Raw genomic sequence first — 26,910 nt, forward strand, 5'->3', positions numbered from 1 at the left:
CGCTGCCTCTCACATGCTCCGGGAGGGCGATGCGGCTCCCCGCGTCCCGCTGAGCGAGGCCGCGCTGCACCCCGCCGGGGCTGCCCTGCGCAGGGCAGGGGGGGGCCGCCCGCACCCCCCGCCCGCCGCTGCCACTTCTGCCCTTGGCGCTTTTGTTTACTATTTGCTTTGATTTTATTTGGGTTTCTTTTCTTTTTTTTTTTTTTTTTATTTTTTATTTACCCTCCTGGAAGGAAAAAGGGGGAAAAAAAAAAAAAAAAAGCCAAAGCCGCCGCTCCCTGCACCGACCCCCGCGGCGGGCTGGAGAGGCTGATGCGGCCGCTAAGGTAAGCGGGTGCGGGGGGCTGCGCGGGGCCCCCCCGCCGCATGCTGCCCCCGGCTCCCTGCATGGCCCTTCCTCCGCGGGACCTGTTGAGGCTGTCGCTCCCGGTCCCCGGCTGCCTCCTCCCTCCCCGAGCTGTTTTTACAAGAAACCTCGATTCTTCCCCATTTTCTCTGCCCAGCTCGCTCCCTCTGTCCGGCTTGATCCTAGCCTGGCGTGCATGCGGTTATTCATTTATCCTCCCTTCTGATGGTTGCCACTAAAAATGCACCCTGCTGGGCTAAGTCAGTCGAATAATTCCTTGCAGACCACTGATGAGAACTGAAAATATCCTCCCCAATATTTTCCCCTTTCCGTTGGATAGCTCATCACGGGTCTGGTCGTGATTATCGAGACCGGAGCGTTTCATTTGGGGAGACACAAAGCTTAACTCCCGGTCTTGTGAAGCGCTGGGGTGTTTGCAAGCTCCGGGGGAAAGAAGGGCGGGGGGGGGGGTGTGACAGCTGGACAGATGTGGGACATGGGCAGGGACGGCCACATCTGTGCGCAGGGAGAGGATGGGCAGCTGGAGCCTGTCTGGCCGGGGGGAGACTTTGCTTCTGATGGACTGGTCCGTAAATCGCCCAAAACCTCAGCCAGGAGCTGGGGGGACAGAATGGAGCCCCCAGTCAGGACAGTTCAGAGGCACCAGCCAGAGCAGCCCCTGTCGAGGCTTGCTTCCCACTCTTGGGACCTGCAGGTTGCCCTTCCTAAATATTCTATACATTTAAGGAAACCGGGCTGTGTTTGCAAGACAGGTGCTTTTTGTTGTGGTGGTGGTTGCAAGGCAGGAGATGAAAGTTTGGTGTTGTTTTGATGTGATTCTTGATTGCTGCCTGTTGGAGTAATTGCATCGCAATTGCTCAGAGGTAGAATCAATTTCCCCAAATTGAGATTTTAATGGGAGCTCGCAAACTGCTGTTATGTCATGTGGTTTAAGGCGGCGTTGGATTGCATTTATTTTATAAACTGGATACTTTTACAGACGGCGCAGGGATAACAGCACCACCCAGCGGGGCCGCAGCACAGCCCTAGTCCCAGCCCAGCCCTGCTCCCAGCCCAGCCCTAGTCCTAGTCCCAGCCCAGCTCCAACACTAGTCCCAGCCCAACTCCAGCCCCAGACCTAGTCCTAGTCCCAGTCTCAGTCCCAACCCAGCCCAGCCCAAACCCTAGTTCTAGTCCTAGACCCAGTCCCAGTCTCAGCTCAGCCCCAGCCCTAGTCCCAGCCCAGCCCCGAGCCGGGTGCTCCCGGGAAGACTCCCGGTGTCACCTCTGAGCTGTTCCCCCTCCACAAAAACTCCCAGTTTCATTTGCCAAAATACCTGTAGAGGTGCTGGATTAAAGTTGTTTGGTTGGGTTTTTCCCATAAGAAGGAATGTCTCTTTCTCAGATAACCAGGAAAAAGTTTTAAATCAGCTGATGACACTGTCATTTAGTGTTTTGTGACCAAGAGCTCAGGAAAGGCATCCTGATGCTGTCAGGAATTGACAGAAGGGGACCTGGGAAAGGGGATTGGGTTTCACAGAGTTTTTTCCATAGGAGCCTTCAAACACCCCTTTCTCAAAGGGCTGGAGCTGTAGATTTGCAAACACCCGATGCCATCTCCCACCTTTAAATGAGACCCAGGAGGTGTCCTTAGCTGACCTGTCGGTTGGGGGGGGTGGAATTAGGGAGCAGTGTTTACACTTTCTCAAGATACCTGTAGCTTTTAAAAGCAGCAGAGAAAGACTGTCCCATTACACAGACTGGTTTCTGTCTCTGCTGATAAGTACCCAGTTCTCTGCAATTCTTCTGTTCATTTTTTGGCCATTCAGATTTATCCATCTTTTCTGCTGAGCTGACATTTGGCCATTTGAACTTGCTCTTGGGAACCTCCCAGTCATCTTCTATTTTTTTAGAGGGGAGCCCAGATGTGAAGAAGATACACTGAAGAGATATTGCTTGATATTTACCCCAAAGAGGAGTCTGGGCCAGGAAGACCAGCTCCCTGCAGAGAACTAAATATACAGATGGTGAATTCCAGCCAGCCCTCCAAACACGGCCGAACAAGGGATGGTTACATGCTCCCATGTGTAGGAGACAGGCCTCACCCCACAGGGCTTTGCAAGCAAGGGGAAGGGAGAGAAACGAATGAATGCCACCAGTCAAAAAAAGTTGACGTGATGAACCCTATTTGCCTGAAAATATCCCTGCTTGTTTTGCTTTCTGTCATGGGTGAGACTGGAAGTCTTCCACCAGCCCATCCTCCCTTCCCCTTGTCCAGCCTGGGTGGCTGCGAGCATGTAGAGGTGACTGCTACTGCTGTGAGCTTGGAGCAGGCATTTCGAAGAGAGATCCCACAGCAGGGATACTCAGTCGGGGCTGCTGTTAATCAGTTAATCTGTGGATGCAAAGATGCAGGTGAACAAAGCATTCTTACTATTTTATTTATTGGTGTTACAAAGCTGTGTTTTATCCCACCTTCAACCCACTGGCCTCTTTTTACACAGCCAGATTGGCAAATCTAATGTTCACAGAGGCAGCTGTGGGGAGGTGGATTAGCTAAACCAGCAAACTCTTCTCTGCACTTTGCTACGCAGGAGTGGGTCAGTCTTCAAAGCCCAGCTCCTTGCCATCACCTGCCTGCCCCACACAATTACTGCAAAAGTTCAGTGCAGGGCACTAATGAGACCTTGGGGGGACACTTTCCCTGTCAGCTGCTCTACCAGGCGTTGTACTGCAAGGCAACAGGTTAGGAGGGAAGCAGGTTTAGATGCATAGTCGGCGGCTTCGAGGTGCACAGCTCAGAGAGAGCCTCTGCTCATGCTGTCAGCCCGGGAAACTAAAGTGATAACAAATCTGAATGATGAGTAAAAGGAAGGTCTTTAAAATGAACTGCCGCGTTTTCCAGTATTGTAAACATCAGGGGTGTGGCTGTTACTGCAGAAAGATGAAGGGGCGGGTATTTTTGTTTTTCTTCTTGTTAAGAGGTTTTTTCTTTAGTAAGGGAACTGTTCAGAGTACAGCTGTTTGCTTTTACTCCCATGAACATTCTGGGATCAGTTGACAAACCTCCCCGGACAACTGTTTGGGGGTTTCCACTCCAAACTTTCTTTCTTCCTCTTTTAGGGAGCGATTTGCTTTTTGCTGCTCACCCCAAACACATATCATTGCAGAACGTTTCAGGATTAGCTTCCCGCATGGGTGATCACAGCTTATCCCAGCCAGGCCACGAGCAGCGTTTGTTGAATGCCTTGTCCTGAGGCAGAGCAGGCAAAGGCACGTGCTGAAGCTGTATGGAGATAGCTGTGTGAAGAGTGGCCACGCAGAAAGTTCATGGCAGAGTCAGGAGCAGGCCAGGAGCCCTGACATCCATTCCTCTAACTACTAGTTACAGTCCTCAGAAATACCCATGTTTACTATTTTAGCCATATAATTACAGGTAGTGAATAATTCCATTAGGAAGGCTGTAAGGGGAGGTATCATCTGTAAACCTAAGGGTTCAAATTAGACACGTCCATTCAGCCCCGTTGAAGCCCACAGCCATGCACGGGGTGACGCGGGGCGAAGGAAAGTTCAGAGGAGTGATCCCAGCTGAGCTTCCCCTGGGAACTGGGAACCTTCCTGCTCATCCTGCAAATACCTCGGAGAATGCTGTCGGCTAACCCCGGCCGTGATTTGCATGTCACCCCTCCATAATGACACCAAACACGAGAATCATCGTGTAGATGACCACGGAGGTGCCTTTGGCCCCAGAGCTGAGCCGCTGCACGGCGTAACTCCGCTGTGCCTCAGAGGTGTTTGCATTTTAGCGGTGGGTGGTTTCCCACATACTGTTTGCAAAGAGCATCAGGCTCAGTGCTGCCTGAACGGGGAGCCCCGGCCAGGCTTCGAGAAGGAAAGAAGCTGGGGAAAACGCAGTCACTCCACATTTCCAAGCCTAGATATCCCCATTAAATGAGGCAGAGATCCAAATTTCACACAGCTTGCAATTCAGTAGGCGATTTAAAGCTAATCAGAAAGGTGAAGGTTACTTGAAAAACATGGAAGGGGGAGCAGGATTTCAGAAACACACCTTATTTGGGGCCTTTTCCTGCTCTGCAGTTACGGTTTGGACACATCTGTTGTTTTCTCCAGCGAAATCCGCTGCTTTGATCAGTGCCAAAAACAGCAATCCCATTTGCAATGCATGATGCAACTGAGCAAAATCAAGGAGAAATTTTTACAAACTGGAGCCAGGGGCATCGGACCGTTGCTTTATGGCAGCGCAGTTTTCCCTACACCAAAGGCAGAAGCTCCAACAAGGGTCTTATTTTAAAAATAATGCTTCAAACTGGATTCCAGTCTATCATTGCAATGTGTCAGCTTGATACAAAAATGGCAATACTAAAGTGGCGCTTTAGGTCAAACAATCAAACCAGCCTCGCAGCAGCTATTTCACAGCTGAATTTTAGAAGTTCATAATTCAGATGGGCTTTTGAGTTAAAAATATAGATCATGCCATATGTCATCAGGTGAGATAATAGCAGAAGTGATGTTTTTCAGATTGAAATAAAAAGTTGCATTGCAAGAGGACAGGGTGAGAGCAAAAGGAGGGGTTTGGGGTCTGAAACCCCATCCCCTGGGTCTCTCCCCACTGCCTGGGCTCTCCCCAGCTCATGGACCCTCTCCCTCCTCCCCCCAGGCTCCTTCCAGCCTCCCCAGGGCCCTTCCAGCTCCAGCTGCCTACACATCCCATCAGCAGGCATTTCTTCTTGGGTGGTAGCAGCAGCTGGCAGGGTTTGGACATATTTGCCCCTGTTTGACATCCCCCACAAAGAGGTGCTTCGAGTAGGCGTTCCTCCCACACTGCCTGTGCTACAGGTCTGGATCCGGCCTGCCAGCTTTCATCTCCTGCCCAGCTCAGCCCAGTCTGGCAGCTCTTCTGCACACAGAGCTCCTTCTGAATTTAGTGGACATCATCTGAGTGCAGCTGTAGAAGGATCAGGACCAAGACAGATCTCCAGTCAAGCAGGCAAGGCCCCAGGATTTTTGGATCCCATCTGGGTCCCAGATGTAAAAAGCTTCAGCATTTTAATTCCAGTTGCAGCCTGAATAAAGCCCCAGTGAAGCTCCTCCTTCATTTGGAGGCAAGGGGGCTCAAATTCTCCAAGGAGAACTAGATGGGAGTTGTTAGGTCCCTTTGCTTCGTAGATATTTATTCCCATCTCCTCTTCCTCACCTCACCTTCCATGGGATATTTGTTGTAGCCAAATCACAGATTCAGTGCACAACAGGAGGAGATCAAGAACTCTTCTTGGAGACTTTAAGCTATCCTCACTCCAAAAAGCATCCTTAAGGGTGATTGTGAATGGAAGAGAAGGGGATTTCCAAGGACAGCTAGAAGCAAGGTCAGGGAGCATCCCTGGCCTATACCAAGCTACAGGAGGAAAGACACGCTGTTAAAGGGCATTTACAGAGTTGGGAGATGGGTTGTATAAAACAATCAGAATCCTTTTATTCTTTGTATAAGATCCCCAAGAGAAAGGAGATGAAACATTAGGATGGCAAGGGGACACTCAACCGAAGGAGGGCTAAGGATCTAAAACAGGGAAATTAAAGCATATTAATTAAAGCATATTACACCCGTGCGCACTCTCATTCTGAAGGGAAGTTGTCTTAGTTCACTGTGGCTAAAACACCCTTCGAGAGAAATTTTAACTAGATCCAAGTGGGCTGTTAAGGGGATGCCTCCCTGCCGGCCCAGCCCTTTCCTGGGTGGCGCAGACCCCTGGGATGGTGGGGCTGCGGATCCAGCCTGCTCACCTCCTCACGCTGTGGCATCCCAGGAGGTGGAAACGAGCAGGATTTTGAAGCCCAGCAGGCAAATGCCTGTGTGCTTCAAGCTGCTGCTCCATCTACATGGTCGGTGAGCAGGGAGGGTGCTCCCAGGACTGCTATCTGCCCAGGGACTGCCCAAAGGGTGTCTAAGGGGAGCTCACAGTGAGACCCGATGGACAACTGTACCAACCCAGCTGGTGAGACTTCCCCAGGTCTATAGGCGGGCTGGTGGTGGAGGTCCTGGGAGAGTGCAGGTACACCTTAGTCCTCTCTCAGTCCTCAGCGGGCTGGCAGCTGGATTTGGGACCCCCCAGCAGCCACCCCCCTCTCTGAGGACTGTCGTCTAATGATAAGGATCTATGAGACTTGCTGTTCTGAGTCGTCTGAGCTTACTTCACCTCTGCCAGTGCCGGTGAACGACCCGGCAAGGTTGTGAAACGCTCACCCCTCCTGCGCAGCCAGGGCTGGGGCAGCGCAGAGGAGCTCCCCGTGCCGGGGGGGGGGGCATGCCCCAGCGGGCTGGGGGCCGCAGCATCGCTCTCGCAACCTCTGCCCCGCACAAGGTGCCCAGCGGCTCCCTGCCTCAGTTTCCCCCGTCTGCCGTACAACGGCCTCTTGGCCCCAAATCGCTTCATTTCGGAGAAATCCAAAGAGCTCTCGTTAGGCCCATGGGAAGGAGGCAGGGAGGGCGCGCCGGGGGTGCAGACCCACGGGGGTGGGAGGAAGCCCCGCTCCCAAATTGCAGCCGAGCTGCGATGCCTGAGGCGGGGAAGCAGCAGAACCTGCGGAGCGCTTCCCACAGCCCATCCCGCGTGGAACCACGGCCCCCCCAACCCCCCGGCGCCCCTACCCGCAGGGCTGGGGAGGGTTTGGGGGCTCGACCCACAGCAGTAACCCCCTTCTCCGGGTCTTCCCAGGCTCTTTCTTCCCCTCTCCCCCAGCCCCGGCTGCGGTGCACGGCGCCCGTGCCTCCGCCCCTTCCCCGCCGCCGGAGCAGCATGGCCGGGGAGGCGGGCGGAGGCGGCGCAGGCAGAGGATGCAGACATTGGAGGGCAGCCGGGATGATTGATGGTTTGGGCTGGTTTGTAATGGGAGGGGAAGGAGAGGAGGAGAAGGAGGAGAAAAACTCTGTGTAATCTTTCAGTGCGGAGGCCACCGGAGCCTGGAGCTGGGGCTGCCCGTCCCTGCACCGCTCCGCGGAGCCATGTGGGGCTTTTGATTTTAGTTTTTTTTTTTCAATTCTTTCTTTCGATTGATTTATTTTTCCCTTTTGTTTTTTTCTCTTTCTCTCTTCCCTTCTCTCTTTTTTTTTTTTTTTTTCCCTTTTTAAACTCTTCTTCCAGGGAGAGGATAGTGGTTAAAGCTCGAGCTGGATGGATGGGTATGGGGAGAGGGGCAGGATCCACAGCCCTGGGACTTTTCCAAATCCTCCCTGTCTTTCTCTGCATCTTCCCTTCAGGTAAGGAACAGCCTCTTTATGTTGAAGAATTTTTTCCTGTATTTCTCGCAGCCCTTGGATAGCCGCCTCAGTTCCCCCTGTCTCTGGGCCTCTTTCTCTCTCCCTCTCTTTGCAGCAGTTTGCCACATGTTTAAAATAAGCAAGTGGGGCTCAGTTTTGGTGTGTGGCCCCCCCTCATTCCCTCTTCCCTAAGCAATTGCGGTGGGTGTTTTTCCTTGACCTCATCTTCTTTGTCTCCCTGCTGCCTCATCCCACAAGGAAGGAGATGGTCGGAATCAAAGCAATCCCCGGCGAAGGCAGCCGGGGGTTGTTTCTGACAGCGTCAGGCAGGTTACGTTGTTCTCTCGTTCCCGGGTGTGCTCTGCGCCTTGAGAGGAAGGGGGGGGACCCACACCCGACCCCCCCAGATGCCAGATTTCTGCCCTTGAATGCAGTGGGGGGTCCCCGCTCCGAGCCCCCCGGGGAGGGAAGAGCCGGAGAGCGGTTGCGGGGGGGGTGGGTTGGGGGGGGGGGGGGGTGTAAAGGAGGGGGCGGGGTCGTTGCTTTGTGATTTCGGGAAAGGTGGGGTGTCCGGGGGGGTTTGCACGGCCTCGGGGGTTCACCTGGGCCGGGCAGCGCGGTGGGCGGCGGAGGATGCGCGGAGCGGCTCCCCCCCGCCCCCCCGCCTTTCTCGGCCTCGGCCTGGGGGTTTTGTGAGCTCAGCACCATTATTTCGTCGGAAAATTTATTCCGGCCGGGCCGGGAGGTGTTGTGCTGTCCGAGGGCGGGATGGCAACCAAATGGCAAGCATGGGCTCCCCTGGCCGAGCCCTCGCTCGCTCGCCCGCCCGCCCTTCCCCGCGCACCCCCGGCCGCTCGCACCTACGGCTGGTCTCTGCCTCCCCCCTCCCCATCCCCGGTTTGTTTGTATTGTGTCAGAAAAGGAGAGAATTTCAGAATTACAGCTGAAAACGCCATCTGTTTCCAATGAATCCCCCATAGTTTTTCACAATGTTTTTGGCAGATCTCTGCCTGCAAATTCCTTCAAGCCCTGAGTGCTTGTTTTTGTTGGGGGAGGGGAAACCCAGTCCACAGAGGCGGATTTGTTCCTTCCAAAACTCTCCAGTTTCTTTACCTCCTTTTTTTTTTTTTTCATTTGCAAGGGGGGAAAAAAAAAGAAAGCAGGAGGGAGAAAGAAAACCTCTTAACGCTTAAATCTCCCTATTTATCTTTTTAGTTTAGTAAAACTTTCCTTTTCCTTTATTAATTTTTAAATCGCCTCTGCATTTCTTTTGCATAACCGTAGGTGAAGCAGTCTTGCACACACACGTAGTAAATAAATAAATAACTGCTTTACGCCCTTCCTCCCCCCTTTGCCCTCTTAGCCCTATCGCAGGAAAGCGAGTCTTTTCAGCGCTGCCCTTAGCACTGAGGTGTCCTTCTGGACCCCCACTTCTCCCAGGGGACTTCCCAGCAAGCTGGAAGCTGAATTCCCCCCCCCTTTTTTTTTTTTTTTTTTATTTTTTCTGGAAACTCTGGAGCTGCTCCCATGTGTGTTGCTTAACGCCCTTTTCGGAGCGGTTGAGTTGCGAAGCGTTGAGGCTGTGAGATTTACGGTGCAAGAAAGAACTTGATAGGAGATCTGGCTGGCTGCTTTGTTTGCTTCTCCCTTCAGCAGGCAAATAAGGTGCAAGGAACTGGCAGAACGAGGCGATCCAGGGCCCGCAGGAGCGGGGCGCAGGCAGAGATGGTGCTCCCCATGCATAGGGCTGGGAGCACGTCGGGGGCTTTCGTTGAAAGCTTTTTGGGGTGGGAAGGTAGGAAAAAGGGGGGCGATTTATTCCCTGGCATAATCCTTTGCTCCTTCTCCTCCCTGTGCTTCCTGGGAATTTGTAGGTTCCCAGCTCTGAGGAAGCTTTGCACCCCTCCTGGGAGCCCCGGGTGAGTGGGGCTGCTGGAGGCTGTGTCGGATCGGTGCCCCCCCAAGTCCTGCCCTATTTATTTGCTTAAACCCCCCCCTCCACCGCTACACGCACACCCCAGGCTGGATTCCTGCTTGTGTTGCTCTCTCACCTCCTGGGCAGCCCCCGCCATCGAGCACCCTTGGGCTGGGGGTACTGGCGTGGGTCCCCCCACACATGGGTCAGAGTGACCGCTGAGCGTGGAGCAGCTGGGGAAGGAGGTTTGGGCAGAGCAGGCCACTGCTGACAGTTTCCCTGGCAGAAGTCCTGCTCGGGGCTTGTGCCAAGTCCCAGCATTGGATGCTCATGGGCGCTGTCCCCCCCCCCAGCTGGGACCTTGGTTTCCCTGGGTGCTCAGCTGACCCCCACCTGTGCCTCCCAGTATGGGCTGTGCTGAGTTTTCCTGCAAATCCTTTTGTACTTTCAAAATCTGGCCCTGGGTGTTTTGCCCCAGATGTCAAGCCTTGCTCGCTCCACTCCCTTTGCTTTGGCTTTCCCTGTTCGTCTTTGCTGTTTTGGCTGTAATACACTTCTGCCTCCAGATAAAATTGGGATTTTCTGCCCTTGGTCCATCTGGGCAATGCAGTTGATTCCAGATAAGGATCCGTCCCTACTGGAGGTGTATCGGGTCGGTTGATAAATGGCTTTTGTCTCAGCAGCAGGGAGGGACGTGATTGCAGCATTAAGCCGAAATTGAGAAGAGGGGCTTAGAGGCTGTTAAAACCTCCCCAACACTGCAAACGGAGAGCTGGGCTGGGGGCTGGAGAAGGTGGCAGCAGGGGAGGAGCGCGCCTGTACGGGATGTTGTCAGGGCAGAGAAGAAGGGAGGGATTCAAACGTAAACCTGGAAATATTTTGGCTTCCCTGTTTTTGTTGCTCGCTTAGAGCCGGTCTCGTACTTGGAACGGGGAGTTCTCAGCAATTGCCAGCAAGGCTTATTGCGGGGCTGGAAGGAGGTGCCTTGTTTTTAATGCAGGTGGGGTGGATATGTTGCTTTTTCACACAGAAATCCTGCAATTCCCAGCGCTTGGTTACTGGGAATGGGGGGATATTAAGAGTGACTGTGGGTTTATCATGGCAGCAGTTGAGGTTTCCTTCTTTGTGGCCCAAATAGCTGTGCTGAGTCGGATGTGCACATGGAAGTGCTCACAGGGCTGGGCAGCCATATAAAAACTTCCTAACCTGGGGGCTCTGCTCAGTCTCTGCACCAACCTGCTGTCCCTGGAGAGCCGGGCTGCAGCGCTGGATCAGGCCCCAGCGACAATGAGTTTTGCGGTCTCTCATCTGGCTCCCTGATGGGCACATCCCATAAAGCAGCCAGAGGCTCTGGCAGGGTGGTGCACACCCCGTGTGAGCCCCTCCTCAGCCCATCAGTCCTTCAGGGAACCCCCCCAGCCAAGCCCTACAGCTCCCAAGGGATGAGCATTCCTGGGACAGCAAAGAAGGTCAAAGACAAGGGGGTTTGGTCCATCTGGATAAGTTTAATTTGCTTTTCCTATTGGAGCAGACACCAAACTTGGAATAGGGGGGAGTGTAGGAACCCAGGACCAAAAAAACGTTGGGGTCCCATGTGGTTTGGAGGGGGCCAGGGTGAACTCGGGGCTGCTGCAGGCCAGGAGTGTTGTGTGCTGGGGTGACAGAGAAGTGCTTTTGGGGAGGATGGGGGATGCTCGGAGATGCAGGCTGTGGTGGGGCAGGTGTGGGGGTGCCCTGGCCTTTTTCTGGTTGTCCTGGCAAATCCTGTCTTGATGCTGCAGATCAGGAGCTGTGCAGGCAGGGCCTTGCCTGGCCATGGACGGCACGCAGAGCGCACTTGTAAGAGGAGAGCCCCTAAATGCCTTTAAAAAGCTTTTGTACCCTGCACTTGGCAACTACTGGGATGAAAAGAAGAGGATATTTATTCCCTTGTCCGTGAGCTCTCAAAATAACAGGGCGTTCGATTGTAGCCTCAAGATTGCTTTGCACTCAAGTGCAGCCCGGCTGAGTAAATCACTGCTTCACCAGCTGAAATTCCTGCAGCAAGGGGGAGAATTGAATTATGGCCAACTGCAAAACCAGATGCCATCCCCTTGATGAAGTCATCGGGCTCTGACTGCGGAGAACAAGCTGGCTCCTACACACACGCAGCCCTCGTAGGCGCAGACTGAGCTGCTCTGTCTAATGGCCTGGCCATGGTGTGTGGGGCAGCTGGAGGCTGGCGTCCCTGCCGATGGGAGAACAGTAAGTCCTTCAGGGTGGAGCAGCAGAAGGGTGTCAAGTCCCACTTTCCGCTGCATGAGCATCCAGGGGAGTTTGCCCATTTAATTCCCAGCCAGCAGAGCTATCCCTGCATATATAGGGATTTTATGGGTCAGGCAGAGAGCAAGCTTCACTTGAGCCCAAAGTGTTTTCTCCTCCCTCGGTTTCCTCTCCTTCCTGGACAGCTGTTGACTTTGGTCCCCAAAGCCCTAGCAATGATCTATGGCGTTTTGGTTTTCGGACAAGCTACCTATTTTTTTTTTTTCTTGCCATGTGACACACTCCAGCTGGCCCTTTCTGAGATGATGAGGACATGCGGCAGGATGTTTTAGGGATGGATCCTGGCTCTGGGCTTTGCCAGCCCACAGTGATGCGGGAGCATCGCTGTGCTGGGGACAGACGGGTGGGGAGCAGCAGGACGGGAGGGGTGGGTTCCAGTTACAAAGTTACTTTTTCTCTTAAAATTAAAACCTGAGCCCGGGGGAGCCATCAGTCAGATGCATTTAGAAAGAAATAAGCTCTGAAGGTCTGTGGCTGTGAAGGAGGAACAGATACTATGGCTTCCATGGGGCACAAGCAATGGGGAGCGTGTCTGGTGCTGGGTGGGAGCCCAACCTGCAGGAGGGGATCCACTAGATCCCCTGCGTCCCCAGGTGCGGCTCCAGCATCAGTTGGGTGCCCATGTGGGTTTTCGGTGGGCTCATGGGGCTGCTGCCTGCCAGCCAGGCAGCTGCCACCCCACGCCCTGCGCGCAAACCAACGCCTCCGATTGAGATGCCGCAATTTTTTGGCAGGCGTTTAATTGTATAAATTTGCCTCATCCAGATTTATGTGCTCCGGGCTTTTCTCCATCTCCTCGTTTCGTGTCTCATTTACCTCTGTGTTTGAAGGGTTGAAATTTCACAAGAGCACGGCAGGGATGATTATTCCTAGAGGGAATCCACACCTGTGAGCAGAAAGCGTTTCCCTGCCAGCCCCGCTGCGGCCCAGGCGAGGGGGAGGAGGGCGAGGGACCCGCTGCCACACCTGGGGGGCCCCCGGGCGCTGGTGGGTGGCAGCCGTGCCTTCAAAGGCACCCTGGGAAAACAGCTTCAGCATGGGGAGAGTGATGTCTGCTGGAAACCCGAAACACTTGGCGGTGGGGGTGGCTGACAAAGGTGACCTTGTCTGGGTACTGCTGCTTCAGAAGGATGGGGACAGGGGTGGTGTTGGCTGGGGGAGGAAGCTGAGGGTGACGCTTCATGCAGGGCTTGAGAGAGCAAATCCATCTCTCTTCCCACTGGACTCGTCTTGGGTGAAACCCTTCACATCCTCAGCGTCCTCATCTGTAAAATGGACCATTCCCCTCAAGATTTACCAGCTCTTGAGAACTGTTGGTGAAAAGTGGCTGGGTGCTCCCCAGCTGGGAAGGTCAGGTGTGCAGCTCCAGCACAGCTTTCCAGCCCGCGGCACGCCGTGGCAGGGAGCCAGCTTCATTAGCGCCCTTCTGCAGATGGAGAATCAGAGATCGCTTCCCTCCCTCCTTGTCCTTCATCCACCAGCTTATGGTGGAGCAAATCCTGCATTCTCTGAACCATCCACCAGCGCTGCTTCCAAGGAGGAGGTGAAAGCTTAGTGGTTGCTGCAAAGGCAACGCTGAAGCCGAAATCCCAGGATGAAGTTTTAAAAGCAAAGTCTGTGACTGTTGCTGCTTTGGCTGTTAACTCTGGTTCCTCCTTTCAGCCCATCATGCCTCCTGAACTTCTCAAGATTTGCCGGTAATTCCCCAAGCAGCATCACCAGCTGCTCGTGGCTCCGGCTACAAGCTCCATGGCTGATGTGCTCTCCAGTGGTGTCTGCTCGCCCTCCTCCCTGCGTGGGGATGTCAGGGTGAGCCTGGAGGAGCAGTGGTGGCTGGGGGGGCTGGGGAGAGATACATTCGCACTCGCTAAGCATGCCGGGTCAACGGTAAGCTGACTCGCCGAGCCAAAAGAGCTGACTAAGTGACAGGAACGATCAAGGACTCCTTCGGCAGCATCCAATGGTTCGTGCCGTAGCCGGTAAAGACACTGACTCTGCTTTTTTCCTGCCTGTGCTTGCCCCATGTCTCCGCAACGCCTGGAGAGGAGAGATGGGGGGCCATGAACTCGGCGCTGAGGACAAAAGGGAATTGGCCGTGGCAGGTCCTCCAGATGCTTTAGTGATTGACACAGGTTGAAACGAGAAAACTTCTGTGTCCCTCTTCTGACTTAAAAGAACTGGAGAAAGCCTTTTGCCAGCATCCTCTTGAAGCAAGACAAAGACTGGGTTAAAAGAAACTGCATGGATCGAGGTGTGTGCTCGGATACATCCAGAGTCACTCTATCAGTGCTTCCGTTGCCTAGATTGAATGCATCTGCTGCTTTTGCCAGTGTAAGAGAGCACAAAACCCAGGCCCCAGGGTGGAAGGTGGCCCCTCCGAGCCAACCTCACCATGCACGCCCTTGCAAAATATGAGCTCCAGCGCTTTAAGAGAGTCAGGTTTATTTTTCTCCTTCAGTTCCCTCCTCCCAGTCCTCCTCCCCCCACTTCAGTGCAACTGAAACCTGATCTAATCCCTTTGCACATGGGTAATTTATTGGTCTATTGGGCTCTTCTTGATGGCAAATTGCATTGTCTTTCTTCCTGGGTTGAGGCTTTGGAGCAGTTTGCTGCATTCCTGCAGCTCTTTTCTCAGGGCTGATCTTTCACACCCCCTCTGAGCACAGTCAAATCAGTTTTATTGGGCCTCTTTGTTATGCAAACAAGGCAATAATAACCAGGCTATTATTCTGCAAGATTGTGCTTGATTAACAGTTCAAAGGAGGTCGCTGGAAGAGCCCGTTGCTGCCATCGAGCACAAATCCTTTCACGAAGCTTGGGTCAGGTGGCCTTTGGGTCTTCCTCGCCCCACGGTGCCCTGTGGGGCTGCGGGAGAGCTGCCCCTGCCCGTGACACCCCATCCATCAGGGCTGTGGACACACCGATGGGCTCCTTTCCCTCCCTGGCATGATGAGGCGCCGGTTGATGTCTGTCGTAAAATAGAATCATAGAATAGTTTGGGTTGGAAGGGACCTTTAAAGGTCACCTAGTCCAACCTTCCCCGCAGTGAGCAAGGGACATCTTCAACTAGACCAGGTCACTCACATCCCCGTCCAACCCGATCTTGAATGTTTCCAGGGATGGGGCATCTACCACCTCTCTGAGCAGCCTGTTCCTGTGTTTCACCACCCTCATCATAAAAAATTTCTTCCTTATATCCAGTCTCGTAGCCCACACTGCGATTTGGGACCAGCATGGCTGGCACGTGGCGTGGCTCATGTAGACTTCCCTGCCGGGACAGGGACAGTGTGAGGGGCTGGATGCAAAGGGCTGATGTTGTTCATGCCCTCTGGTTTCGCTTTGGACTTCTGAAACCTTGCTGGAAGGGATCCTGTCAGCCACGTTTTTGACTAGCAATGCGATTTTTTTTTTTTAATTTTTTTTTTTTTTAAAACTTTTGGGGACATTTTGGTGCTGGTGGTGACTGCTGTCCACCCAGGAGCTGAGCAGTCCACATCTCCTTGAAGTTGGTAGATGTTGCTGGTATTTAGCACCTCCGAGAATTGTGCCTTTCCTATTGAGGTGTCAGCATAAATATGTTTATTTAGATTACTTAAATAAATATGTGTTTAGGAGCCTAAGTCTAGGTGCTCAGATCTGAGGCCAAAGGTAATTACGTTTTACTGTGTTCTCCGAGAAAGCCCTTTACTGCATGTGTGAGGCTTGCACATCTACACTTCAATCCATATATTTGGAAAGATGCGGGATGATGTATTTGCATCACATGTGGGTGATGAAATACTTTCCAGCCTGTTAGTAACCAAGAGAATATTAAACAACATCTCTTAGGAGTGAACACTTTAAAATTAACAGGTCTAGTTAACATGCACCCAAGAGTCTTAAAAGAATTGGCTTTTGCTTACTGAAATTAATTTCCAGCAATTCTCGTTGCTAGAGAAATTACAGGAGAACAGATGAATTGTTGATTTTGTGCTAGTTTTCTGAAAGCGCTTGATTTGGGTAAATGAAATCCAGGTAACCTGACACCAGCTGAAGGGGAAAATAGGGGGCACTGATAATTAAAAGGCTGTTAAAGTTAGATGTGTGCATGTAATATGTTTGAACACTTAATTTAACAGTGTGTAATATAATGTACCAACAATGAGGGCAGAGCAGCAGGACCTGGGTCGTGTGATACCCCAGGCCCCTGAGCGTGTGTTTGGTGGACCGTAGGATATTGCTGGATGGAGGACTGGTGCTTTGCAAACTGGGAGCTCTAGAGAAGGTCACAACCAAACAGCACATCTTGGTGCCCACTGCGGTGCAATGCCCCGGCGAAACGGGTGACTGGTGAGCATGTCCCGCATCGGTATCGTCCGTCTGGGTGGTAGGTTTTGCAGGAAACAAGCCTGCCGTGGGGAGGGCTGATGGTGAGGCTGGGCAAACACCTTCCAGTGAGAACTTAAAAGTGCGAACCGTTTAGCTTATCTAGAGGATTGACAAGTGACTTGATTGCAGTGTGTAAATATCTTTGTGGGAAACATACTGGTTACTAACGGACCTTTTACTGCTTTGGAGAAAATTGCTGGTTCTTTTTATGTCATTACAATGAAGTCAGATAAAATCCACTTATAACCAAGACCCACGATTTGTAAAGGTGATAAACTCCTGAAACAGCCTGCTGAGGAAAGGGGTGGCTTTTCAGACCGCGCAGGCTGCAGAAGTCCTCATGGGAGGTATACCTGAACAAATGTGGGGCACCGGCCTACGGACGGGGGCTGGCTTAGTCCAGGTGATTTAACGATTTCTTCTGGCTTTTAAATATTCGGAAACTGTTGGTTTCAAGATACTGAAGAAAATTTTGTGCCTGGTTTGAGTGACACCAAGACCTTGAAAGGGGAAGTTGGGAGGTGGCTGGGCTACCAGGGGTTGAAGTCATTTGTCCCTGGTACGAAGGACCCTTTGTGATGGACAAGGGTGTTGGCATCACCCAGACACAGGGGTGTCTCTCAGATCCCAGGAGAGCATTGCTGGGTTCCTGCTTGAGAGGGATTCGTTTCCGTGCTAAGTCATCTGTGGTTGAAAAACAGATCCATTGCGAGTCGATGGAAAATAGATTATGCGAAATTGAATAAACATTGTTTCTTGGCCTGGGTACAAATGGGCCTGCACTGCTGTGCCAAAGCTGCTGCTAGAGGGGACGAGGCAAGGCGTGCATGTCGGGAGGAGGAGAGGGTCGTGTTTGCTCTCCGCCACAGCCTCTATCGGCCGTGGTCCCTCCCCAGCAGGGCGAGGGGTTTGCCAAACCTGGTGGCTGCCGGTGTGGTTGGAGACACGTCAATGAGAAAGCCCAAGCGCGAGGGGCCGGGGAGGGCGTGCGGCCCCACTCGCACATCGCCGCTGCGGCACCTGGCTTTGGAAATCTGGCCTTATATGGGGCCCTGAGCGAAACAGCGCAAAGGGGACGGGTGCCAAAACTGGAGCGATAACATCTTAAAGAAGAACGCTCCCCCTTCAGGCCCAGGGAGGAAGGCGATGGGCTTCCCTGCCCTCAGCTTTGTTGTTTTGTGTTTTTTTTTTTTTTAACTCAGACCTTATAAAGTCATGCGCGACCCTGGGGTGATGCGGCAGGGAGGGATGGAGTGTCATGGAGTGTGGGGGGACTGTTTTGCAGCAGCCCGCTGTGTCTGTAGGCTGCCACAGCTCACTCCTGATCCAAGCAAACGAAGCATGTCCTTAAAGAGCAACAGGCTGTGGCTTTATTCTTATTAAAAAGTTGCATCCACATAGCAGCTGAAGGGCTACAGCAGCCGGAATGCTGCAGCCCGGACTCTGCCAGCTGCTCACTGGACAGGACACTTCGCACAGTGCGTCCCGGTGCCTTACTGAGCTGTCAGGTGAAGTGGGGTGTGCGGGTCCTGCGTGTCCAGGGATGTGTCCTCCAGCTCCTCCCCGGGCTGTGCTGGCAAGTCTGTCTGCAGTGACAGTGCATTAGGCCACATGCAACCTCAAGGCATCCTCAAGCTGTACATTAGCATAACTACTAGGAGAGCAATGATTTTAATTGCCTGATGCCACAGCTGTTTGGGATAACCGGCAGTGGTGGCACCGGTCACAATCCTGCATGCTTTTTTTTTGACTCCTGGCTTCCCCCCAGGAGGGTCCTGGGGGATCTGCAAAGCTATGCTCACAGTCTCTTGTCACAGGGAGTGAGGTGCAATTTCCTTATTTTCCACCCTGATCAACCCACACCTGCACCATGAGTATCTCACCCCGAAATACCCCTGCTTGCATTCCCCGTGCCAGCAAGCTCACTTGCTACTGTCATTCCAGCTGTGCTACCATGTGCAATCACCTGCATTAAATACCATCCCTTACTTCTCCCTCCGAGTTTAGGCACTGTGCTAGCTATAGCATATTGTAACAGCCGTGCTTGAACGTATAGCCCCCAGCGCCAAGGCGGGCAGTGCTGGGGAGCCAGACTTTTCTGCGTGCTGATAACAAGACATCACTTGCATCACGTGTCTCATCTAGGAGAAACACCAGGCATACTCCATGGCAAGCCAACTGGCTGTGATGGGAAGCCCACTGATAAGCAGAATGTCTTTGGTGGAAAACCACATTCTTGGGGCGGAAAAGAAAGGGATATGAAATAATAAATATTCTTAAATTTGACCTGTATGTGCAGAAGGCTTAGCAGAAATGTGAGCCCATGTCCCAGGTCAAAAGCTTGTTATCGAGTTACCTCTGGTCAATGATGAGTTAAAGACTTTCCGCAGTCTTCTTGCAGGTTTAAATGGGATGCTGCCAAGATGAAACAGCTCCTGGGTTCTCAGTGTTGTTGCTAGCATCTGAGTTTATTAAACAAGAATTTTAAAACTGTGAGGAACCTGTCACCATTTCCTATTTACACTTCACTCTTCTTGGAAAGGGAGAGGAGGCAAGCTTGTTTCTTAAAGCTGGACTGCTTAGTGTTTTATAGCCTCAGTCTCCTTTTCTGATTTTCCAGCACCAACTATGTTTAGGTTTCCATCACTGCAGTGTTTAAAACTAAAACATACTGTTTTCCCTGAAACAATACTGGGTTTTGTAACTTTCTTTTTAAACAAATCTGAAAGGGTTTTGGCACAGATGCCTTGCCAGCCTACTTCTAAACAAACCCCGAGATGGCAATATACGTGTATGCCTGCAAGAGGCACCATGAAAGCATCTGGAAATGGAGGGGCTTTTCTTCTCATCCTTCTGCTGCCTTTTGTGCCTGAGCCCATCCTGTCTCCAAGCCCTCCGAGGGACTCGATTAAGAGGAGAGGAAGGAAAACGCCATGAATTTCAAGCGGTGTGAGCCTGGGTTCACCCAGCAAGACTCCAAACTGGCACAGCAGAGCAGTGTCTGTGCGATGTTCAGCGATGGCCATGTGCTTTTTGCACAGCTGCTTTCAAGTCTGCTCCGGGGAAGCCACGCTGCCCCAGGGAGCAGACGGTGGGGGAGAAGAAAACAGGATCTGAATTTTCTTTGCCTTCCTCTGCCTTGCCAGCAAGCACCGAGGCTCCGGCTGAGCGTGGCAAAGGTCCTGCTGCCTTTGGCTTTGCCTCTGCGTGGGCAATGCGAGGCGGGGGCTCCGCTGGCATCCCCACACCCTGCTGCGCCGGTTTTTCTCCTCCACCTCTTGTTCTCTCTCAGCGGGCCGTGGTGGGGAACTGGCTCCTGGGGCTGGGCTGAGCCACACAGCAGTTAAGAAAGAGGTTTTTTTGGCTCCTGCTTCTTTCCGGGTGCACAGGGACACTGGCAGGCACCATTCCCAGCACCGCTGCAGCCGTGAGGGTGGTGGGGTGGCAGCGGGCTCTGATGCAGGGTTGGTCACGGCACAGATCCTGCTCTAACCTCTGCATGTCGACGTGGGGCTGGGGCACAGCAGTCATGCTGGGGCTGGGTTTCCCCGTGCCTGTAGAGGAGGAAATGGAAGGCAGACAGATTTTTGCCCTCATGGAGCTCGGTCTGGACGCAATGCACAATAATTCATGCAGCACAGAGCTTTGAATGTCAAACCCTAAAAGGACATTAAAAACCCCATTGCATCTCCCCCCACATGAATGATCCTGCCAAATCCCTGCTAATGAATACATCCTATTCTTCCCCACCCTGTTTTTTCCCTCCAGGAGCATTCATCTGAAAGTTGGATGCTGTTTCTCTTCTTGGCTTAAATTGAGGCAGATCCTGTTGGTTTCTTTGGCTTTGATGCATGAGAGTTGGGTCATGTGAGAGTGTCACGTCTGGTGAGAGAGGCCTTGTCATGTGGTAGAGCCAATGTCATGAGTTTGGACTGTGGGAGGAGGACACCAGCCTCTTGCTGGGGGTAGAGTTGGCCGTCCCACTAGCAGGCATGCAAGCACTGACCACCTTGTTTTCTTCCCCTCCCACAGTGACATCTCCATGCAAGATCCTCAAGTGCAACTCTGAGTTCTGGGCGGCCACGTCGGGCTCCCACCACCTGGGCACGGAAGAAGCGCCCGAATTCTGCACGGCGCTGCGCGCCTACGCGCACTGCACCCGCCGCACCGCCCGCACTTGCAGGGGCGACCTGGCCTACCACTCCGCCGCGCATGGCATAGACGATCTCATGGCGCAACACAACTGCTCCAAGGATGGCCCCACGTCCCAGCCCCGCCTCCGGACATTGCCCCCCGGGGACAGCCAGGAGCGCTCCGACAGCCCCGAAATCTGCCACTATGAGAAGAGCTTTCACAAACACTCAGCCGCCCCCAACTACACCCACTGTGGGCTCTTCGGGGACCCCCACCTCAGGACTTTCACAGACACTTTCCAAACCTGCAAGGTGCAAGGGGCTTGGCCGCTGATAGACAATAACTACCTGAACGTCCAGGTCACCAACACGCCGGTGCTGCCTGGCTCCACGGCCACCGCCACCAGCAAGGTGAGCCTCGGGCACGTCCCTGTGAGCAGAGGTGGGCAAGGGCAAAGGTGCTTCTGAACAGCCTTTCTTTCCACCATCTGTCTCCACTATTTGCCCATCTCCTTGGGGAGGGTAAGACCGGGTGAGCACTCCTCTGGACTTGAGCTTTTGGCCCTAAATATCAGACGTCCATCCTTTCCTTGACCCCTCCTTCACTTAAATGGCCTGTGGTTTCCTCCTGAGCACATCCAGCCCCATCATGATGAGCAGGCTGAGATGCTGCAGCTCTGAAGGTCATCACGGCCAAAGTGGGGGATTGCAAATTAAGAGGGCTCCCACCTGGGGGACTCCAGGTTGCTGTGAACAAGCAGACCAGGAAGGATTGTGGCACCTTTTGGGGGACACCCCAAGGGCCAAGCAAACCCAGGACTGCCTTCCAGGGAGGCTCCAGCTTGCAGGGAAAAGCCTGGAGGGAGCTGAGCTCCTTACACTGCCTTCCCCTCTGCCCAGGCTTGTAATTGTCTCTGTGGTTTGCAGCCAAGTGAAGGCATTTTGTGGGACATAGTCTGTTCTGGAGGTGCTTTGACAGCCTAAATAAACACCCTGAAGGTACAAGGCAAACACTGAGAAAACCCAAGCGAAAATGTTGCTGTGATACAGCAGGACTTGTGTGCATGACCTCAGCTTCAGGAGAGACCTGTAGCTGATGAACTGTTATGTTGCTCCATGGTGCGCAAGCCCTAAAAGTAACAGGCCACTTTTTGTGCCAAAAAAAAAAGGGAGGCTTAGCAGGAGGCATCCTCTTGCTTTTGGAAAATGTCCTGTCCCGCCGTGTCTGGGAGTTCTGCTTCTCCCTGCGTGTGGGGAGATGAGAGAAGCACATGTAGGACAGGGATTGTTTCTGAGCTCTGAATGTCCCCTTTTTTAGCCTGAGCTGGAGCTGACATTTTGGTTTTAACCTGTCCCTAAGAAACCTCCTTAAAGACACTTAATGAGGCTTCTTACCTATCAAAAGACATCAAAACCTGCTGAAGCTTGTAAGGAAGTCTGGCTTGAGGAAAGTGGTCCTTAAGAACCCCAGGGACCTGCAATTTCTAGTCTGGATCCCAGGATCACCATCTTAATTGAGCCTTTTCACCCGTTATCTGCCTCACGGGCTTGTGGTGAGGAGGGATTAGTCATGAGATCTCCAGCATGAACCGTGGAAAGCATTACTGGGTTACTGCTAGAGGACCATGTGCTGTTGGAAAGGATGGGAGCCTCTGGGTCCATGGGACTCGTGTTTTTGCATGATGTTCTCTGGTCTGCCCAGAGGCAGGGCTGGACCCAGAGGAGGTAGCAGGAGGTCCATGCGAGGGCTAGTACAGCCTGAAACCGAGGCGATAGCAAGAGCTGCCGCGGGGCTGGGAGCATCTGGACACTCGGCGGAGGAGTGGGTGGGAGAGACAGACCTTGCCAGGGCTCTGGACAGCTCTGTGCTCCTCACCAGCACCACTGTGCTCAGCCCAGTCCTTGGGGAGCCTCAGTTTTTCCCCTCATGCTCAGCCCTCGGGCATACCTGCCCTGTAGCTGCTGGAGCTGTCTCTCCTCCAGCCCTGCCCCACTCTGGCCGTGTCTCAGTCTGCCCCTTCATGGTGGCCACGTGGCAAGAGGTCCCCCTTACTGCTCCTCCCTCACGGAGAGAGGTGCAAGAAGAAGAGCAAGTCTGCAGGAGGTGAAAAAGGAAGCGTAGTTTGCATGGGGAGAAAAGTCAGTTGCTCTCCCTCCCCTTCAAACTCTTCCTCCTCCTCCTCCTCAAGCCTTCCCTCCAAAGCCAGGTCAGCAAGGGAGGAGCAAGTGCTGAGGTTCTTCCTCTAGCAAGAGACCCGTGTTTGAGCCCAGCCAAGGTTGGGGAGTCATGTTGGGCTCAGTCTACGCCCATATCACCCCTAGAAAGGCCTGCCCATTCAAACATGCTAAACACGTGTGTGTCTGCACGTCTGAGATGGAGCATGATGTGTTCTGGAGCCCAGAGGAGAAGACTTGGTCTATGAGTGGCCAGGAAAGGGAAGAGGCCCAGCCTTTGGGATGTAAATGTCATGGGAGCCAGAGGAGAAGCTCCACCACCTCTAAGAAAGTCAGGGCTCATCCCCATCTGCCAGGCCCTGGAGGCAAGACAGTGCTGCATGCGCAGGCATGTCGCCACAGGCCTGTGAGTAGTGATACTCCACCCAGCTCCAGCTACAAGGGAGCTCCTGTGTTGGGCCTGGAGATAACAGTGCAGATCCAGGTGGTATGTTCAGTTCAGCCTCTGGGTCTTGCATCCATACACGGTGTCCTCACCCCTGTGCTGAAGCAGGATGACCATGTCTGGGTGCCTAGAAGTTGGGCAATTTCTTAGGATGAAGCTCCTGGCCGAGCTGAGCAGACAAGTCCTCCACCTCCCATGCCTCTCCTGGTGGTGGCCATGTGCTCTCAGGTGGTCGTGGCTGGTTGTAACCCTGTTCCTTTCTTTCCTCCCCATAGCTCACCATCATCTTCAAGAGCTTCCAGGAGTGTGTGGACCAGAAAGTGTACCAGGCAGAGATGGACGAGCTCCCTGCTGCCTTTGCTGATGGCTCCAAGAACGGTGGGGACAAACACGGAGCCAACAGCCTGAAGATCACTGAGAAGGTGTCGGGCCAACACATCGAGATCCAGGCGAAGTACATTGGCACCACCATCGTGGTGAGGCAGGTGGGCCGGTACCTCACCTTTGCCGTGCGCATGCCGGAGGAGGTGGTCAATGCCGTGGAGGACCGGGACAGTCAGGGCCTCTACCTGTGCCTCCGCGGTTGTCCGCTCAACCAACAGATTGACTTCCAGACCATCCGCTCGGCTCAGGCCACAGAGGGTCGTGCTCGTAGGAAGGGACCCAGCCTGCCAGCCTCCCCCGAGGCCTTCACGTACGAAACAGCCACAGCCAAGTGCAGGGAAAAGCTGCCCGTGGAGGACCTCTACTTTCAGTCCTGCGTCTTCGACCTCCTCACCACAGGGGACGTCAACTTCATGCTGGCTGCTTACTATGCCTTTGAGGACGTGAAGATGCTTCACTCCAACAAAGACAAGCTGCACCTCTATGAAAGGACACGGGACCTGGCCCCGGGCAACACGGCTCCCTCAGGGACCCCCCCTGCCCTCTGGGTAGCACTGCTGTGTTTGAGTCAGAGTTGGTTGTGCTTGTTATAGAGGTTTGCTCCTTCGCATCATGGAGAGCGGGGAAGGGGGAGCAGGAGAGAACCAGGGAGGAGATGGCAGTGCTGGACAACAGGAGGTTGGATTTCAGAGCTGCGTGGCTTGTCCTCACACGTCAGCCCCTCTCTTTTCACACCAGGTCCTCCACCTTCCCAGTTCTTGCCTGGGAGGAACGTGCTGCCAGTGGGACCAGTCAGGAGTTTTTGCTGGACTGTACCTTGTCTGAACTTTCCTCATGTCCCGCTCTCCTCGTCCTCCTCCCAGTAGTGTGGTTGCTGAGGAGCCCCCACCTCCTTGTAGCGCTTCCCCCAGGTCCCAAAAATGCACATGGTGAATGTGACATTGGTGTACATGAACGTGGCTTTGTCTTTGGAGAGCAGAGCCCACCAGAAGGGCACCGAGCAGTGAGACGGGGCTGAGCCTGGCCAGCGCAACGGGGCTGGGCTCTGCTCAGCAGGGCCGTGCTCTGCTTTTCGGGCATGTCCCACTCTGCCCACAGCCCCATTGTTGCAGGAAGTGGTGCAAGGGGCCAAAGTGGGGAATGGTCCCATGCTTGCCCGGCCGCTGGTGCCAGGCATCTTCTGGGTGGAAGGAGGACACGTTCCTCAAGCCTCGGCTTGCATTTGCTGTGGTTCAAAGGGCATCTCCTATTTTAGCCAGCCCATTCGGCTGATTCACTCAGTAGTTTTATTCCTGGCTCCCTTGTCTCTGCCCGGACCCACTGAGGACTCTTGAAGGCAATGGGAGAAACCTGGCCAGTATTCAAGCGGTTTCTGCAACTTCTGCCCAGCGTTGGATGAGTTCCTCACACCATTTGCTCTCCAGTCCCCTAAAACTGGCAGCAGGGAGGCTGCTCGATGGGAGACCTGATCTGCACCTCCCTCCAGCCTTGCACGCACTCATCTGCCCGCGGCTCGGCCGGGCCCTGGGATGGAGCAGGAGCATCGCGCTCTGTTTGTTTGCTGCTAGGTCTCTGCTCCGCTCCTCATCCTGGGGCCGCGACTTGCAACCCCATTGCAGACCAGTTGCACGTTAAGCCCTTCTGGGCTTGGATCGGAAATGGGGCAATGTTAGAAATCCAGCCAGGAGATGGGATGCAGCAGAGGACCCCCCCAACTGCCTCCAAATGTCTGTTCCCTGCCTTGAAACCATCAGTAGTCTTCCCCCACCACGTAGTGCTGCCCATCTCCTCCTCTCCATGTTCCTCTGTGGTTCACCTCATCACTTACTGAACAAACAGCAAGACCATCTTTGGTCTGCATCTTAGAGACCTCCTGATGGGCTTCCCCTCCTTTCCTCAGGGGGAAGTTCCCAGAAAGAAGCCCCAAAATGTGTCACTCTTGGGGGCACCTCCTTCTCTCAAAGGAGGTCTCTGGGCATGATGAGACAAGCTAGCACCAAAAGAGGTGGGAACAGGCTGCGTTTGGCAATCTGAACTGGTGCCAAGAGGCAGCCTGGTGTAAATACTCAACGTGACTATTCATTGTGTCCTAACAGCTCTAGAGCTCCATTTGTAAAGCAGCAGAGAAATGCAAAATTGTGTTAATGGATGTAATTTATATTGTCTCTTTAATATATAGAGCCCTGGCATTGATCTCGTGTGACTGTACAGATGAAGAGATGTAATTGGTTTTTAAATGTTTAAGGAAAGAAAAGAAACAAAAAGATGTGTTTACTACTTTTGCTCCTTGCTTTGTTTGCTGGTGCCCCAGGTATTCTGTTTAGGGAGGTTTTGAAATAAGGGTATCACAGTTTGGAGGCACCAAGGAGAGCAACCACTGGACTGTGGCACAGGACAGTTTAGTTTCCCAATGCACTAATTGCCTAGCCAAGCTGATTTGGACTTTTTCTTTCCTTTGTTCAAGAAAGAACCAAGTTTTTGTCTTCCCTAGAAAAATCAAAGCGCAAGTTTTGAAAGCTCATACTTGTCACTGGGTAAGGGAACATTTGTTTCTTGCTGTGTTGTTTAGTCTGGAGAAGAGGAGGCTGAGGGGAGACTTCGTCGCCCTCTACAACTACCTGAAAGGAGGTTGCAGAGAACTGGGGATGAGTCTCTTTAAGCAAGTAACAAGCAATAGGACAAGAGGGAATGGCCAGGGACGGTTCAGACTGGATATTAGGAAGCATTTCTTTACAGAACGGGTTGTTAAGCGTTGGAATGGGCTGCCCAGGGCAGTGGTGGAGTCCCCATCCCTGGGAGGTGTGTTGGACTGGATGATCTTCAAGGTCTTTTCCAACATTGATGATTCTGTGTTATCCCATAGATAACAGCAGCTGTGCAAAGCATTCCTCTGAAGACACAGTGCTTCTTGAAAGCAGTCTAAGCTGTCCAAGCTACAGCGTGACAAGTCAATACTTCCCTTAAGACCTCCCTCTCCTATAAAGCAATGGCCCTCTGGCACGATGGGCTGTGGTTTAGGGGCAATTTCCAGCCAGGAAAAGTCTGTCTGATGATGGCGTGGCTCAGTCCCGCTGTCCAGGTGAGCACTCCAGTGGTGGCCAGCTGTCGTACGGTGGTTGGGGTATCCCTATTTTAGAAGCAAACAGTGAAGCACTTTATTTTGGTTTGTGTTTGACCCAGTTCTGGTTAAAGGTGAAGTGTGGCCAAGAAAGACCCGATACTTGGAAACAAAAAAAATACTTAGGCAAAGAGGGGGGGCATTATGAGAAGGCCCCCCCACCTCCTCCCTGTGTTGAGACCCACGGGAGTGTCACCGCGTGTATATACTGTAAATTATTTATTGAGAGAAACACAAGTAAAGTTTGAGGTTTTTTGACAATAAACGAGTGGGTCTTGTTTTGTTCCCGGTGTGTTGGATGGTGCTGTTTGCCACGCAGGATGCAAATGCTGCTCCATTTCTGCATTCACTTTAAAGCAGCTTTCTTCCACCTGTAACACAAGCACCCTTTGAGAGCTCATTTCTGTGCTAAACTCCTGAGAATTTTACTC

At 53.1% G+C, this 26,910-nt stretch overlaps 1 protein-coding gene across 1 annotated transcript; it reads left to right on the top strand.

Moving 5' to 3' along the window:
- On the top strand, positions 1-26,761 carry RGMA (repulsive guidance molecule BMP co-receptor a). Its single transcript, XM_074837604.1, has 4 exons — positions 1-326; positions 7,504-7,619; positions 20,257-20,768; positions 23,253-26,761. Exons 1-4 carry the CDS (start codon positions 313-315, stop codon positions 23,952-23,954), a joined length of 1,344 nt encoding a protein of 447 aa, XP_074693705.1. The 5' UTR covers positions 1-312; the 3' UTR covers positions 23,955-26,761.
- The last annotated feature ends 149 nt before the right edge of the window (positions 26,762-26,910 follow it).

Source organism: Strix aluco, chromosome 12 (assembly GCF_031877795.1).
Source record: "Strix aluco isolate bStrAlu1 chromosome 12, bStrAlu1.hap1, whole genome shotgun sequence".
NCBI lineage: Eukaryota > Metazoa > Chordata > Aves > Strigiformes > Strigidae > Strix > Strix aluco.